Below are 18,226 nucleotides of genomic sequence, written 5' to 3'. Positions count from 1 at the left end.
ATAGCAAGAATTCTTAACCTAATCTTAACTATCCTAGAACATATTGATTCTCTAATTACTCCAGGCTATGATGTGTTAGGCACTTGTTGTTGTAACAAGCCTGTTATCTTTCAGTTTCCATCATTCAGAATTCAACTTACGTGCAACTTCTTCCAGTAAACATGCATTGACAGTCACATCAGTGCAAAAGGCTCTATTAAAATGGATTCCAGTTCAAGCTAGTCTTTTATTGAATTACTTTATATAAATTATTTCACAAAGCCTTATTCTTAGCCTTCTGGTTTCTTGTACTGTTGGGTTAACCCGTAATTGAAGGTTAAGGGTTCACAGTAGTGTTTCAGGAAGGAACACGAGGAAGGCAGACAGTGAGAGTGTCTGAATCAGTGCTTCCATTTGGGATACAAAGAGAAAATACAGGCTTAAGAGCTCCTTGGAAGGGAAGACAAGAGAAGTTATAAATGAGGGATCCTTCCATTGCATCATAGAAGGATACCTGCCCATATTTATAGTCTAGAAAAACCCCAACTTGCAGTATTTGCTTTTTTAGGGGGACTTTTTGTAAAGGTGGGAAGACCCAGAAGGTGTACTCGGCCCCCATCTTGGCTCCCATGAGTAAGACTCTCTCCCCGGGAGTGCCGGCCTTGCTGTCTTTGCTCTGCGCTGAATCCCTGCATACACCCAGCTGCCACTTGGTGGCCTTCCCCACATCTACCTCCCAGTAGTGCTGCCCAGAGGTGAAGCATTCCACACCTAACACCATGGCACCAAAATCAAATCTCTCTGGGTGGCCAGCCTCAGCCTGCTGGGTACTGCCACATCTCATGGTTCTCCGATCCTCTGATAAAACCAGGCAAGCATGAGCTGCTTCAGGATCCAAAGTTATGTTTCCTGTAAGGAGAGAGACATTAAGTTAACCTGGGAGTTCAATGATACCAATGCAAGAGACACTGCCATGCAGGTCTGCGGATGAGTGGGCACAGATATGAGGAGGGTCCAGGAAAAGCAATCTCCAAACTGCACTTCTGTTAGCAAACATCATGAAAAGAAGTCAATAAAACAATCAAAAGATACGTTTGTACCTGAGGAAGAAGAATTAAATCAGGAATTCTGGACTGATGGAAGAGTTAGAAGTACCTTAAACCAAGAAGCTGTAAAACAGTCCTGATCATCAGGCTCACCAAATGTCACCTGGATCCCAACTCTAGTTTCTTAAAGATCTTGATAAGGCCTGGAGCGGTCAGAAACATTGGAGTCTGACAGTAGAACAAAAGTTACTTGGCTCTTATCTGTCTAATCAGTCTAGGTATTTTAAATCTCCCCCAGAACGTGACTTGGATTCCTAAAAAAACATTGATATTAAGTACTATTGAGTATTCATCAAAAAGTTCATGCAGATGGAATTAAAGCGAGTTGGCTTTATCATATAAATGCTTTTAAGTCTGTGCATACAACATACTTCATAGAAAATAATCTTCAACAAGTTCATAGAAAATGTTATTAGAAAATTACATACAGATTTTGAAATTATTTTTTTGCAAAATATGCGTTTCTGTTTTCCCACAAACTTTGCATAGTGCCCTTGTACTAGCAGAGACTGGAAAACTTATGGAATGTTCTAGAAAATCAAGCTCACAACAAGAAAGCACAATATGATTCCTTACAGCTGAAATGAGATTGAAACTGACCGTTTTCATATCTCATTCCCTTGGTGACTTGACTTGATTTACTTAAAAGTGTTTTTTACATGTTCATGGCTCATTCCACAAACAAATTGGCAAATAGTACTCAGACATAACATTGGAATTTCAAGCATAATATATCCAAAGTGGAACTCCAGTCCGCTTTCTCTGCAGTTGATGCTTCTTACTGAACAGCACCTTTACTGCTCTTGGTGATTAAAGAAAAACTAGGGTAGTCCTTTGTTTCTTATTTCTAACATCTAATCCAATAGCACTAAGACCTGTTCCCTAACTCCAGTAAATGAAACTGACTTAAACCTCGGACTGGAAGCTCAATTCACATGATTAGAATGGTCTCAAAGACCACAGGCCTTGCACTTTAAATTTCAGGTTGTCCAAGACTCTTAACGTCTATAGGCGGCTGGCAGAAACAACTGTAGACTTTCTCTGGAAAAATACATCTTTTCATTCCTAGCAGCAAAGAATTTCCAAAAATAATATGACAAAGAACGGGAAATGTACTATCAAAAATCATTATGCACACACTTTAAAATTGCTAATGACTAACTGGCAGAAATAAACCTGTAAAGAATTTCAGAAACGTGGAACATCAAGCATGTGCTCTTAAGGCCAGAAAGAAAAAAGGAACCTTAGGAGTATTTGTAAGATATAGGAAATATAAGAACAAAGACTAAACCGATTTGATAAAGAACAAAATAGATCACTCAAACCAAAACAAATCAGAGTAAAATTATCACTTATTACAAGAAAAAATAGTGAAATACCCCTCATGAATATAAATGTATAAAATCTTAACAAAATATTAATATGCCAAATACAGCAACATATAAAATGGGTAAAGCATCATTTCCAAGTGTTTAACCTGGAAATGACAAGACTGGCTCAATATAGAAAAATTGATCAATATGGTTTACCATATTAATAGAAGAAAAAAAATTAACCTGCCAAGCGATACATAAAAAGTTCCTGCATACTTTTGGATTTTCTTAAAAAAGATTTAATTTTTATTTATTTGAAAGGCAGAGTGACAGAGAGAGAGAGAGCGCTATACTCGATCCACTGGTTCATTCCCCAAATGTCTGCAAAAGCTAGGTCTGTGCCTAGCCAAAGGGAAATCCATCCTGGTTTCCCATTAGGTGGCAGGAACCCAAGCACTTAATCTGTCTTTTGCTACCTCTCCAGTTACTTTAGCAGGAAGTTAGATTAAGAGCAGCTGACACTAAATGGAGTTCTGAAATATGATAGCAGCATCCTTAACGCACCACAACAGTTTTATAATTTATTATCCATGAATGACGAAAAGTTTTAGCAAACTACAACAGAGAAGCTTCCTCCAACAAGATGAAGTGCAACTATATGAACCCACAGCTAACCAGAAACTTCAGGTGAAAAATTTAGATTTCTTCTTTCTAAAGGTCAAGATTAAGACAAGTGTCCACTCTGCTGACTCCTATTCAACATATTAAAAACCTAAGCCAATACAAATAAGGCAAGCAAAATGAGATAAGATGGCAGATTAGAAAGAAAGAAATGAAACTGACAATACTTACAGATAACGCTACTATTTCAATAGAAAATCAACGGGAATCTATCTATATAAGCCGCTACTAATGAGTGAGTGTAACATAGCTAAAGGACTCAAATGTATAAATCATTTTGATTTCTAAATATCCATAATAAACTAAATAAGTGAAATGTAAATTAAAAACTGATGTTTAAAAACATTTATAATAGCTCTAAAAAATCAAGTATTATGGGCCCAGCACAGTGGCCTAGTGGCTAAAGTCCTCGCCTTAAACGCACTGGGATCCCATATGGGCACTGATTCTAATCCCAGCAGCCCCAATTCCCATCCAGCTCCCTGCTTGTGGCTTGGGAATGCAGTGGAGGAAGGCCCAAAGCCTTGGGACCCTGCACCCGCATGGGAGACCTGGAAGAAATTTCCTGACTCCTGAATTCGGATCGGCTCAGCTCCAGCCGTTGCGGCTGCTTGGGGAGTGAATCATCGGACAGAAGATCTTCCTCTCTGTCTCTTCTCCTCTCTGTAAGTCTGACTTTGTAATAAAAATAAATAAATCTTCAAAAAAAGTAATCAAGTATTATGGCATCGGTCTCCCCTCAAAAAACACATATATTTGAATTCTGAGAACTACAAATCACTGGGGCAGATGTGTAGCACAGTATGCTGAGGTGCCATCTGGAATGTCCACATCCTGTTCACATTTCTGTGTCTCCACTTGTGATCCAGCTTCCTGGTAATGTGCCTGGCAGGCACCAGATGATGGTCCAAGTATTGGCTTCTTGCTTTAACCACTTGGAGTTTCTGGTTCCTGGTGTCAGCTTGTCCAAGCCCTAGCTATGGAAGGCATTTAGAGGAGGAACCTGAAGATGAGATGTTTCTGTCTCTGTCCCATTCTCTCTGAAATTTCTGCCTTTTCATTGTCAATATGTAGTGTTCCCCAGATTGGTCTATAGATTCAAGGTAATCTCCACCAAATCCCATGTAAGCTTATTCTGAAGCAGTCAACAAGGTGATTTTGAAACTTTATATAGAAAAGCAAAGAATTTAGAATAAACTGTTCCAAAAGGAATAAATTTGGCAAACTGACAGCATCTTCTTTCAATACTATTTGATTATCAATCAAGCCAATGTTGTATTGGCAAAAGAATAGACTCGATGAATAGGACTGTTATAATCCATAATTAGACCTGGTCATATACGCCAATTGATTTCCAACAAAGGTGTCAAGTCAGTTCAATCAAGAAAGGATATCTGTTTCATCAACAGACAGCCCTGGAAAAACTGGCTGCTCATTTGCCAAAACAGAAACAAACCAGAGAGAGAGAGACAGACAGAAAGAGAGAGAAACAGGATCAAAATATTTGTACCATTTTTGAGATATATGCACATATTAACTCCTAATGGATCACAGACCTAATGTAAATTCAAAACTACAAAGAAAGCAAATAAGTTATAAATGAAACACAAATCCTAAAGGAACAATTAATAATTAAACTTCATCAAAAACACAAAACTTCTATTCTTTAAAAGACATGGTTAGGGAAACAATACAAAATATATGAGAAGACATTTGCAAAACACATGTAAGATAAATGTTAAGTAAAAAATTGAAGAAATTCCAAAATTTAATAAGAAAATAAACAGTTTAAACCAGGGGAAAATTTGTATGTTTACCATTGTACAGAGGGTAAATATGTTCAACATTGTTAGTAATCCCAGAAATACAAATTTTTAAAAATGAGATACCATTACACATATACAAGGTTGGCTCTAAGAAAACAAAATAATGGGTCTGGTGTGGTGGCTTAGTTAAAGTCCTTGCCTTGAACGCTCACTGGGATCCCATATGGGGGCTAGTTCTAATCCCTTCCAGTTACCTATTTGTGGCCTGGGAAAGCAGTCGAGGACAGCCTAAAGCCTTGGGACCCTGCACCCACGTGGGAGACCCCAAAGAAATTCCTGGCTCCTGGATTCGGATTGGCTCAGCTCCAGCCATTGTGGCCGCTTGGGGAGTGAACCATCAGACAGAAGATCTTTTTTCCTGTCTCTCCTCCTCTCTCTATCTGCCTTTCCAATAAAAATAAATAAATCTTAAAAAAAAAAAAATAACAAAAGCTGGAGAGGATGTAGCAACAACCGTTACTGGTAAGAATGCAAAATGGTACTGATAATTTGGAAAACAATTTGTAATCCTCCTTCTCAATAGTAAATCAAGCAATATGAGGTATATCTACACAAAAATTCAGTGTCAAATTTATAGCAAAAAGTTGAGTGCAACTAGGTGTCCATGGACTTACGAAAGAGTAAATGAGCATATATCCTCGCATAAAATACTCCCAACAATAAAAAACAAACCACTGATTTTGATGCGTCATTATTCCATTTTGCTAAGTGAGCCAAGAGGATTCAAAAGGCTAGACAACTGTGTGATTTTACTGAAAGAACGGTCTGGAAAATGGCAAAGCCATAGGGAAAGAAGACATAAATTTTTTGTCATGTATGTTGACATTTTCCCCCAGGAAGTTTTGCATTTTTAAGTATTGAAAATCTGTCTAAAATTATGTTTTAGGGTTGGGAAAGTCATACAGAATATTTGCAGAAAAAATGTTTGACAAATAATCATGTAGCTATTTTCTTGATCACTAATACATACAAATCTTGCTAAATCTTTAAACTACTAGAGCTTAGTTTTGTTTATGGTGGTATGGTCACTTGATTCTTAACTACAAAAATCAAAGGACCCTAAAATCATGGGTAGGTGTCAACTTACTTTGGAGCACTCTTAGCATTTTGCTCATTCCTTTTATATGGCACAAACTCATCTCTGTGATAAGAGCAGGCTGCAGACACTGAAGCACGAGGGACTTGCTCCTATAAAGAAAGGACAGTCTCAGCGATGTGCACAGACCCCAGTCCTCGCCCTCCAAGCTGGACCTCATTTGATTCTGCCAATAGGACCTCCCTCTTCCTCTCCCAGCATTCCCACCCTTGTGTGCTCATCAGCACATCCCACTCTGAGCACTTACCTTTCCAAAATATGTCTTGCATTCTAAGAAGAGAAAGAGACAAAGTCATTACAGGGTATTTGAACCAAGGTGTTCCCTCCTCCCCACGCCAGAGCTTAACTCATGAAAATATCTTCTTTTGCGATAACGAACTCAATATTCCTATAATTTTTTTCAGGCTCATGGTGATAAGTCGAAACCCTTCAGATGGTGCAGTCTATTTGCTTTCTATGATTGTGATAGTTAGACCCAAGCAGATGGAGGCTGGCGTGGGTAGTTGCAGACAGCTCAGGATCCGAACATAGTTGAGATGTATCTGCCTAAACAGTCTGGAACTAGATTTAGCTCTAGAATTTCCAGAACTTATAACTTTCCTAATGGTTTGTCAAGAGATATTAAGTTAACACACTGATAATACAATCTTTTACCTTGCAAAGGGAAACAGAACAGATGTCAAAAAATAGTTACTTTCTAAAAAGGCAATGCGTGCTAGTATACAAAGTTTAACATGTGAGATATTTCGTCTGGTTAGAATGCTATAACAAAATACAACAGAATCCAGGAAACTTAGTGCAACAGAATTTCTTGCAACTCTGCAGTCTGGGAATTTCAAGACCTACACACTGGTAGATTTGATGTCTGTGAATTCTTGTAGATTGCTTACTGTTTTGAAAGGGATAATTGGTTTTGGAGTTTTACAAAGGCACTAATGAGTTGATGGCATCTGTACCCAGGACTAATAGCTTCCCAACGGTCCTCCTCCTAATACTATCACCTTTTGAGGTGAGGATCTCCAAAGTACACATGTGGGGGGACACTGGGGAGAAATAACAACATTTGGACCTTACCATATGCCATACAAATAGATCTCACCTTGGTTTGCAATGTTGTTGGTGATTAAGCATACATGTCTTGTACATATTTTGGCTAGACAAAGTATATGAATGCTTTACTTTTAATAAATTATTTACTTATTTGAAGGCAAAGTAATAGAAAGAAACTGTATACAGAGAAAGTCGAGTTCATCCATGGGTTCACTTCCCCAAAGGTTGTGAAGGCCAGGGCTGGGCAAACTCATCTAAACTTACATATGTGTGACAGGAGTCCAAGCACTTGGGCCATTGTATGCTGTTTTTCTTAGGTCATTATCTGGAAGCTGAATCAGAAGTGGAGTAGATGGGACATGAATCAGCATACAGATGGGATGCTAGTATCACATACAGTGGCTTTATCCACTATACCACAATGCCATTCCTGCCTAACTTTTAGTATTTAATTGTGCATAGTTCGTTAAGCTTTCCACAGTATAGCTGTGCATGTTAGCAAGCGTGTATTTATATACATATTTGCTTATTCGGTATAAAACAAAAAGTGTTTCAGCATCTTTTCTATGCTTATAAGATATAACATGGAGAAGCCAGCATTGTGGCACGGAGGATTAAATTGTGTATGAGCTCTGGTTCAAGTCCTGTGTACTCAACTTCTGATCCAACTCCCTGTTAATGTGCCTGGGAAAGCAACAGAACATGGCCAAAGTCCTTGGGCCCCTGCACCTGCATGAGACACCCAGATGGAGTTCTGGGTTCCTGGCTTCAGTCTGGCAGTTGCAAATATTTGGGGACCCAGTAGGTGAAAGACCTTTCTATCTGTAACTCTGCCTTTCAAAAAAAAAAAAAAAAAACACATAAAAACAAAAAGAAAATATATACTACAATTTGACAATGGATCATATGGAAGAATAATTAGGTCAAACCCGCTCTTTGATAAGTTTACAACGAAACCCCATCTCATAGTAACTGACAGAATACCGTAAGTTTATGACAGTTCAGAAAGCAACTGGAAAACAGCAGTGAGGACTTCATGCATGGTTGCAGAGCCCTGGACACCATGTTCTCCAAGTTGCCGCATGAGGACTGTCCACGTCCCACTTCCTGTCCAGAGTTTTACCTGGAGCACTGTGAAGGCAGGCTCCTCACACTTGTTGCTGAGTTCTGTGATGATACTTTGGATGCTGCAAATCTGTTCCGAAACCCGGGCTTCACTCTCCTTCAGCTTGTTCATGTTCTCTCTCCCCAGAACAGTCAGTCTCTGCAGAAGTATTTTTTTGTTATTTTTCCAACTGCTAACATCCCATTCACTAATTCTAACTCAACTGTATCTTTAGAAATCTATTATTCTGCCTGCCACTTAAAACTGGACATAATTAAGGCCTTGTCAAGCCGGACAGCTCATTTATTTATAAATAAATAAGCTCAGCTTATTTATTTGAGATGCAGGAAGCCAGATAATGGGGTTGGGGGGAGAGAGAGTGCTCAATGGCCAGGGCTAGGCTGAGGCTGAAAGCAGAAACTCCATCTGGTTCTCCCACATGGATGGCACCAACCCAATGACTTCAGCTGTTACAGCTGCATCAGCAGCAAGCTGGATACAGAGGAAGCACCCAAACGCACACCCTCTGATATGGAATGCAAGAGTCTTAACTGCCAAGTTAAATGCTCACTCCTGCAGGTTTTGTCTAATCTCTTACTAGCAATAAATGCTATATGAGTGATAATAATATGTACTATTCATCAACTGTTTACACAGAAAGAAGGCACAAAGAGAGGGAGAGAGATCTTCCATCCACTGGTTCACTTCCCGGATGGACTCAATGGCTGCAGCTGAGCCATCCAAAGCTGGGAGCCAGTAGCTTCTTCTGGATCTCCCATGTGGACTCCTAGGACTTAGGCCAGCATTGATCATTTTTCCAGGCCATAAGCAGATAGCTGAATTGGAAGTGGAGCAGCTGAGACTTGAACCAACCTCCACATGGGACGCTGGAGCTGCAGGTAGAAATTTAGCCCACTGTGCTTCCACACCAACCCAGCAAGACACTATTTGATGGAGTTTGGTCTTATCTTTCTCAGACCTCACAGCAACACTATAATTAGAGACCAATATTAGCTCCTTCTTACAATTGAAGGAATTGAGTCAGAGGTTAAGCAACAGACCCACAAAAGATCAAATCCTGGATAAAAGCTCCAACAGCATGTTTTCAAAGATTAAATTCTGACCAATGGCTTATGGTGAAGCCCATTTACAGCGCTACACCTCATCTACGTGCCTTTTTATGCATGGATAAGGATAGGCACACAGACACTGAATTGCTGCAAGCATAAACAGATAGTCGCGGAATGGTTATATACAGTTATGGAACACATCTACAGTTGTCCCTGGACGTCTTATTCTGGAACTGGCACACTTACTCATTTTTTATGTCTTAAATATTGCACAGATGCTATTTTCAACAACTCACCTGTAACATTTCTCGGGACTTCTCCTCTAGCTCCATGCCAAACTTGGCCAGTAGATTCACACTGGCTTCCCTCAAATTTGAGTCACACATGTATTCTTCAAGCTTCAGAGAGTTCAGGTAATTTTCTTCACTCAGCAAATGGAACTTTGTTCTATATTCAGACTCAATCATCCTTTTAAAATTCTGCTCCTCTTCCTTCCTCATAGATACAGATAGATTTGAGGTTAAACATAACAGATTGACTACAACATACTTTTTCTCCTTCTCTAACTCCAATACAAAGATAAGAAAATATAAAGTACAGGGAAAGAAAGAAATCCAAATGCAAAAAGAATAAAATGTGCTTCAAAATCAGTGAAGAAATCACCACAATGTTAAAACAGGAAATGCACCTAAGTTAATTTAGAAAAGCTAAAAAGCTACAGCTTCTGTGAACAAGGAAGACCAGATGTTAGTGCCATTAAAATTTGATTTAGTTAGCGGTATGTGGAAAAAAAAAAATTCAAGGCTAAAGTCCTTGCCTTGAATGCTCCGGGATCCCATGGGTGCTGGTTCTAATTCCAGCGGCCCCAATTCCCATCCAGCTCCCTGCCTGTGGCCTGGGAAAGCAGTCAAGGACGGCCCAAAGCCTTGGGACCCTGCACCCGCGTGGGAGACCTGGAAGAGGCTCCTGGCTCCTGGATTCAGATCGGCTCAGCACCGGCCGGCTGACTTGGGGAGTGAATCAACAGATGGAAGATCTTCCTCTCTGTCTCTCCTCCTCTCTGTATATCCACCTTTCCAATAAAAATAAATAAAAGAAAGGCCACAATCAGGGAAGCTGGATGGGAAGTGCCGGGATTAGAACCGGCGCCCATATGGAATCCTGGCGCATGCAAGGCGAGGACTTTAACCACTACGCTATCATGTCGGGCCCGACACAAAGGCTTTTTGACCAAGGAACTGGAAGACAGTTACTAACCCTCATAGAAAATCTACACAAAGGCTAGATTTCAGAGGTAGAAGTATATTAGGAACTCAGCTCTGGATATGACTGAATTTGATTGGCCCATTAAATATCCAGAAAGAGATGCCAAGCAGGAATTTGGACATACAAATTTCCATTTGGAAGTCTGGGCTGGAGATAAAATATATGGAAGTAGTATTTAAAAAGATTCATTAATTTATTTGAAAAGGCAGACTTAGAGAATGAGAAATCTTCCATCCCAAAAGATTGCAGTGGCTGTGGTGAAACCAGGAGCCTGGAACTGCATCTGGACTTCCCATGTGGGTGGATGGCAGGGGCCCAAGGAGTTGGGCCATTTTCAGCTGCTTTCCCTGGCACATTAGGAGGGAGCTGGAATGAAGTACAGCAGCTCGGACTCCACCCAGCACCCATCTGAGACACGGGCATCACAGACAGCTGAGCTCACCGACCTAAAAATGCTGACCCCTGAAACGAGTTCTTGGAGAGATAAATACTTCACCTCCTGATATACCCAACAGCCAGCTGCTTCTTACCGCATGGGCCTGGTGACGGCAGCCTTGCCTTTCCTTCCGGATCGCCCCACCTTTGCTCTCAGCCTCTACAATCTATTCTCACCTTGGCAGCTAGAATATTAACATGGAAATGGCAGGGACATCGCCATTTCTCTCTTAAACCTGCAGAGGTTTTCTCATGCTATTTAAAGCTAGCTACATTCCATATTGGGGCCCTTTTCTTGTTTGCTACATCCTCTAAAAACTCCACTTTGTTCACGCAGTTCCACACAGGTGTCCCCTCTGCCCAGGATAATCTTGTTTAAGATAACTATGTCTGTTCATCCCACACCCCTTTGAGTCTTCTGAAATACAATTTTCTGAAGACAAGGTCTTGGCCAGTTTACTAAAAACGTATCCATCATGTAAAACCCTCAACTGATTTTGTTTATGCCCACTAAAATGTAAATCTTGCAAGTTCAGAATTGCTTTTTCTGCCCCTCAGCACTTCACATTGTGCCTGGCAAGTAGTGGGATTTTAATCTTTGATGAATGTACGATGCTTGGGGAAATATGGGAACGGGTTGAAAAATTCTGTGGTTACACGATTTTCTTCCCCTGTCATCTACAACTGGACATTTATTTTTCTATAACAACTAAGAAAAAGAAGACCCAGAGCTCTGGAACCTGTGAAATGGAACAGGGTTAAAAATTGAACACTCAGTTTGAAATTGATATGTATAATAGATGACGAGTTCCTGATTTGGTAGCATTTCTCAAATTATCCTGTAAAAGGTTTCACAGTTGTCCCAGCACGGTAGCATAGAGGCTAAAGTCCTTGCCTTGCACACACTGAGATCTCAAATGGGCACTGGTTTGTGTCCCAGATGGTCCACTTCCCACCCAGCTCCCTGCTTGTGTCCTGGGAGGGCAGTCAAGGACGACCCAGGGCCTTGGGACCCTGCGCATGTGTAGGAGACCCAGAGGAGGCTCTTGGCTCCTCAGATTAGCTCAGCTCTGGCTGCTGTGGCCACTTGGGGAGTGATCCAGCAGAGGGAAGGTCTTTCTTTGTCTCCTTCTCTCTGTGTATCTGCCTTTCTAATCAAAATAAATGAATCTTTAAAAAAAAGTTTCACAATTTATATGGCTATCATTATGATCCACAATATTAGTTCCCTCAATGCTGTTGTTATAAATTGTTAATTTATTGATTCTTGCCAATAAAGGTTGAAAATGCGACTTCATTAACAAATTAATCTGGTTAATGTGTATGCCTCTATTGCTAGCAAAGCTCACAGCCCTTTGGTATGTGTAAATGGTGCTTTGCAGGGGCCAGGGTTATGGTATCCAGTGGATTAAACAATCACTTGGACAGTATCACAGCGTAGGTTTGAGTCAGGCTCCCACACAATGCCCTTGGGAAGGGAGGTGAAGATGGCCCCAGAACGTGGGCCCCTGCCACCACATGGTAGACCTGGATGGATTCCTGGCTGCTGGCTTTGGCCTACCTCAGTTGAGGTTGTGGTACTCAATTAGGACCAACAGATGGAAGGTTTGTCCCTGTGTCACTCTGTCTTTCAAATAAAATAGATCTTAAAAGTTGTGCCTTTTTAAAAATAAACTCTCATTTCTTCTATCTTACATTGAATTTCTAGACTTTTTCATATTGACTTAAGAGCTCTCCATGCATTTAGGTGTTAGCATTTTTCATCCTTATGGATTTGAGAAATTTTTCCAGCTTTGCAGTTTATTTTTTACTTTGTCTACATTATTTGCTACCCAACATTATTAATGTATTTCTTCCAAGAACCAAGACAAGTACTGACCTGAATCATCACCATTCTTTCTTGCTCATCAGCCAATACACTTTTAGCTACTTCAAGTTTCTCTCTCAATGTGTTTAACATTTCCTGGAATGAATTCTGTGGAGAAACAGATCACAGGACGTTGGATAAGTTCATCGCTTTAGGAGAGCTGGATTCCTATCATTAGACAATTGAATGGCTAAGAATAGACTGTTTTGGGTTGTTGTTGTTAGCCATGAAATTGAAGGCTCAGCTGAACATGGTACTTGCTTGTTACACTTTAATCAACATCTGGAAAAATCATAACTTCTGCTCAATTAATCAATCAATCCAAGCCGGCTAGAGTGCTCTGTGGTGGGGAGAGAGGCTTACCCTGTAATTGTCAGCAGCTTCTTGTATCCCATATACCAGGTGATGCTTGTGCTCCTGAGACTGGGAGCACTTGCTGCAAAGTGCGACTTGGTCGTCTTCACAGAACAGCTGTGGTGGTTCCAGGTGAACCTCACAGTAGGCATCTTCTGGGATGTGCTGTGAGCTGAGCGTTTTGGACATCCTGGCTACTGCTCCTTGCTTGTGTTTGGATTCTGCTCCTGATGTAAACTCTGGGAAGGAAAAGACTGGCAGGCTGCCGTCTGGTTTGCGAGCAGGTACACTTGACAACGTCAAGGTGAACTGCCAGACACCCAAGAAAACTGGTCCTGTAGACAGCAGGTCAGTACAATCTGGATTCCTCAGATCCAGCAAACCATAGGCAGCCTCGTGCCTGGGAAAGGAGACAAGAGTTAAGCCAGTGTTGCAAGATCACAGAGAATCTCTCAAAGTTTCTGACAATCTCAATAGCATTAAAACAGCATCAGGTACACCACTTCCTGGTAAGTCATTTAGGAAGCAGGGTGTTAAGCGAAGGGTGAATCGGAGACTAGGAGGAGGTAAAACTAGGCATTTGTAGTGCAAATGAGGCAGAAATTCAAGGTAACACTCTCTGAAAGCCTTAAGAGAGGTGCCAGGATACCAAAATAAAGGAGCCATTCATATTCAAAGATTGTAAAGGTGCACCTGAGAGTGAGAATTCAGTGCCTCCTTAAATTTTTGAACCCAGCAGGTCAGGCTACTTTGACTCTGGGCATTTAGGTTCTTAAAATTACAACCATAAAACTTTCTTAAGAGATAGAACCTTCACTTACTCGTTTCATTTTCAAAGAAGCAATCAATAATATGCCTCTCTATTGCTATCACAACTGTATGATTATGTTTGACCTTTGTTTCTACCTTTTCCCTAGAAATATTATTTTAGCCAAATTGTTGAAATGTGTTACCGCTTGAATTTTGTAAACTTTGCCGGTGAAGCACACTTTCAGTTGACTTAGTTTCCTTGCTTTGTTCTATCTCTTGTCATTTTGGGGGTGACATCTTAGCATCAAGTACCAATTTCTCAAAATCCTCTTCTATTCCCATTCTCTCCCACTTTGCTAGCTAGCCTTTTTGACAGACGGCTCTCAGCACTCCCGCGTCCTTTCCTAAGCCTTCACTCCCACCCATACTCTTTCTGTGCCGTCAACTAAACCAGCTCTTCATTCTTTTTTTTTTTCTTTCTGACAAAGTTTAAAGGTATTTTGCATCTCGTGTGTATGATTTTTAGGAACATTGTTAAAGCAGCATTTCAAAATCTGGCTCGCAAGAACTGACTTACCTTTTCACTGCGTGGACATCTGCATTACCTGAAACTATACCAACTGCGTCGGGACTGGCCTAGCAACCCAGAAATGTAAACTACCTTTCTAATGTACCTGGAAGACAAGTGCTAGGACCCTTGGCAGTGGGTCAGGAGCCCGACGCGGGGCTAATCCTGCACCCTGTGGTGCCAGCACCCCCTTTTAAGCTTTTGTGAGAACTGATTTTCCTACTTTAATGTAAACAGCATACCCATACCGGGATAACTGAGAAGAAATAAATGGAAATTTGCGAAACAATGAAACTATATTTTTCAATAATTACAAAAAGTTTACTGAATAGAAGTGTTCTATTATTCATCTTAAGCTGCTGTTTTAATTTCTCATGCAGCAAATTTAGATGTCAACATATAGAAGCAAACCTTATCTATATTTTTATCAATGATTTTGAGCACAAAGATGTCCTGAAATTGTCACAGGGAATTCGATGTGAAATTCGAGGGCAACCTCGATTATTGTCTCACATTAAAGAATTTTCATGCAATTTCAGTGTACAAATCAAGATTTATTTAAGAGAAATCTCTCATTGTGACAGTAGGGGGCGCCAAGAGAGGCAAGACCAAAGAAAATGGTGGAAGTAGTATCTTTCAGGCACCATTTTGGTGACTGGAACCTCGGCTAACAATCAACAAGGGTGCAGGAGAAAGGCCATCTAGCTTGTGTTTATTTGTTTTCCAGCTTGTTTCTGATACAACAAAAATCCACCCGATGAGCGTGACTGGTAACTTCCTTCCGTTTTCATGATAAGCTAAAGGCAGGAAGACACTTTTGTCTTGCTAAAAGTGTTTTCTGGGCGGAAGCGAGCGTTGGGTACACTTTTAAAGAAATTCTCCCCGCTCTTTCTCACGCCAGCAGAGGTGACCCAGACTATGCGCCCCTGCCACAAAACCATGAAGTTGAGAATTTTGGCTTTAAAGGCAAAATCTCTGGAAAGGGGAATAACCAATATATGTTTGTAATCTTGATAAGTTTCACCTTGTCAGTTTCTCAATCCGTGGCTTGATTTTATGCTCCATGTAGTGTATGATAACACTTCAAAGCATTTTTGCCAACTGACTAGGCAAAAGATATGATCTGCATACATTTTAATTTGCATTTATTTGATTACAAAAATTCGCGTTTATTTCATTACAAGTTGCTATTTTCATTTGCTTAAGAATCATTTTCACTTCTTTTTTTGTCCTGTCATTTTTTCCTTTTGTTGTTGATTTTGAGATGTTTATATGGAAAAAAGTAGCGCTTAAAATATTACGTAAATTATATTTCTCCCCCGCGTCTCAATATACTATAATCGCTTTTACTCTGCCTCGGTCTCCCTGTAACTTTCCTGTCTTACCTTCACAAGCCATCAACAAGTTTGACCTCGCCCTTCTAGAACATTTTCGTCTCTTGGTCTGGGTCTCTGCATCTTAATTTTTTTTTTCTCCACGTCTTTCCAATATCTAAATCTTGGGGTGCTAGAGGGTTTAGTTCTGGTCTCTCTGATTTTCTCCAGAAAATCTTTCAGAAGATTCACATTTTCAGTTAAAATCTCTTTAGGACTTTATAGAAAACCAGGAATAAACTGTCGGAGTCAGTAGTACCGCAAGTCAAAGCACTGGTAGCGGCAAGCAAGGTTTCCCATGTGGAAGCGTTGCTCAGCTTCCATCATGGCCCTCTGTGGAATAAACCAGAACATGGAAGATTTCTCCCTCTTCCTCTCTGTCCCCCACTCTGTGTCTCAAAGTAACTCTGCCTGTCAAATAAAATCTTAAAAACAACAAAAGAAATGATCTGGTAGAAGAAAGCTTACTTACTTTATCTGTAATCTTGTGTTATTTCCTTTCCGGAAAACGGCTACAGCCCTGGTGAGTTTGTATCTGTCAATTGCTCCCCCTCATAGAATTGAGTAGACATCCGCAAGGTTTCGTACAGTACCCCGGGAATTCCTCTAGGAGAATCCTTCTCAAACTTCAGCCAGCCCTCGAATCACCTGAGTTTACGGAAACAGTTTTCTTAGGCCCAACCCCCACCCCGGGGGCCTGTGACTCAATAGCTTTAGGGTGGGGTCCAATAATTTGTATTTCTGGTGAGCTCCCTAAGAAAGTTGTGTGGCCCACTCTCCGGATGGATGCTTAGTTTCTTTGTACAGTTCCTGGTGGGTCGTAGTTCCCTTCCTAATTATGTATTTTTAAGATGAACCTGAAGTGTATACTGATAAATTCACAGGAGGAAAAGTCTACAATCTAATTGCTTTCACGTTAGCCATACATTTAAAAAAAATAAATTGTCAAATACTTTATCTAGAGAATAACACATGATTTCATTTCTCCCAGAATGTTTGCTGAAGAAAGTGATCATTACATTTTTTTTTACAGCTAGAAAACCAAGAGTAGCGAGAACTGCCCAAGCAGTGTGTCACAGATGGGAGATCGGGGCAGCCCTCCACACTGCACAGGTGGCTTCAGTAGTGGAATCTGCAGTTTCTTTAAATTTACAGTTCTGTCCCCTGGAAGGCTTTTATTGCATCAATCCGTCCTACGATAATCAACTTCAGTATCTTTTTTTTTTTTTTTTTTTTTAACTGCTGACTGGGCAATGAGAAAACTTCTGCTTTGCTCTCTGATCCTCTCCAAATGTGGTTCTACCCTTCTAGAGTTTCAGGTACTCAGACATTCTTTCCTTTATCTCCAGCAATACTCCACACCCATGCCCTCTTCTGAACTCAAATTCCTTACTCTCCTTTAAATAAACCACATTCTTGTCCCTCCTTTGCTAAGCCTGAGCAACCTGCCTTTCTACTCTGGAATTTTTTTTTCTACCCAATCGTTTCTCCTCTGAAGCCTTGGGGCAGCCATTTTCTGTGAAGGTCTTATCTGTTACTCTTTCAATTATTCTCACTGTCCTTTGAGTTTTCAGAACTCACAGTTATGTATTTTGGCAGACATCTTTGTCCAAAATCCTTTGAATTGAGCATACACATCTGGATAGTTCTCAGATTCTGGAGTCTCTTAAAGGTAGCCTTTGCTTTTCAGTAGAGTATGCTATTAATTCTAGAAGATGCAACATTTTAAGGTAATTCTAAAAACAGTTCAATATGTTGTGCTAGGCTCTGTTCCTTTATATATCCCATTAACCTGGGAGGTTTGAAAGCATTCACAGATCATAAGGCAGATGCAGCAGAGATGAACCAAACAAGAGCACTCAATGCAGGAGACTACAGTTCTGGGATAAGAATCCCAACCTGCCTAATGGCAAACTCCACGGTGTTTTCTTATAATTTTAACTTGTCCCTATTACAGTGCCAACCAATTGTTTTGCCAATTTAAAAAAGAAGATGCCTCAAGTTCATGACTCAGGTTTTACAAGATGATTTTACAGGGTGGGTCAGATAAATTTAGAGTGAAAGATACATTTATAAGAAAAACAGATTATTTACAAGTTTTAAGTGGAAAGCTTTAAGGGCCAACCTGGGGCACAATGGTTCAGCTCTGTAATCAGCGGGCTTGTCTGAGTCTGGGTTGCTCAGCTTGTTGGAGTCCCTGCAGGTGTGCTTGGGGACAGCAGCACAAAGTCACCTGACTATGTGGGTCCCTGCCACCCACGTGAGACATGGCTCCTAACTTTATCCTGACCCAGCCCTGGCTGGGGTGGGCATTTGAGGAGTGAACCAGCATCTAGAGGAACTCTCTGTCTCTCCCTCTCTTTAACTCTGGTCTTTCAAATAAATAA

General features: G+C 40.6%; 1 protein-coding gene across 1 annotated transcript; it reads right to left on the bottom strand.

Annotated features, from left to right (window-relative positions):
• Positions 1-244: 244 nt before the first annotated feature.
• On the bottom strand, positions 245-13,426 carry TRIML2 (tripartite motif family like 2). The gene is made up of 7 exons (XM_012930543.2): positions 13,158-13,426; positions 12,807-12,902; positions 9,523-9,717; positions 8,175-8,315; positions 6,249-6,271; positions 5,993-6,093; positions 245-888 (listed from the first exon to the last, which is right to left on the bottom strand). The coding sequence occupies exons 1-7, from the start codon at positions 13,335-13,337 to the stop codon at positions 338-340; spliced, it is 1,287 nt and encodes a 428-aa protein (XP_012785997.2). The 5' UTR covers positions 13,338-13,426; the 3' UTR covers positions 245-337.
• Between the last annotated feature and the right edge of the window lie 4,800 nt (positions 13,427-18,226).

This window comes from Ochotona princeps, chromosome 11 (genome assembly GCF_030435755.1).
Source record: "Ochotona princeps isolate mOchPri1 chromosome 11, mOchPri1.hap1, whole genome shotgun sequence".
NCBI classification, from domain to species: domain Eukaryota; kingdom Metazoa; phylum Chordata; class Mammalia; order Lagomorpha; family Ochotonidae; genus Ochotona; species Ochotona princeps.
Note: the sequence above shows the minus strand (reverse complement) of the source record. Positions and strands in the feature narration are given on the sequence as shown.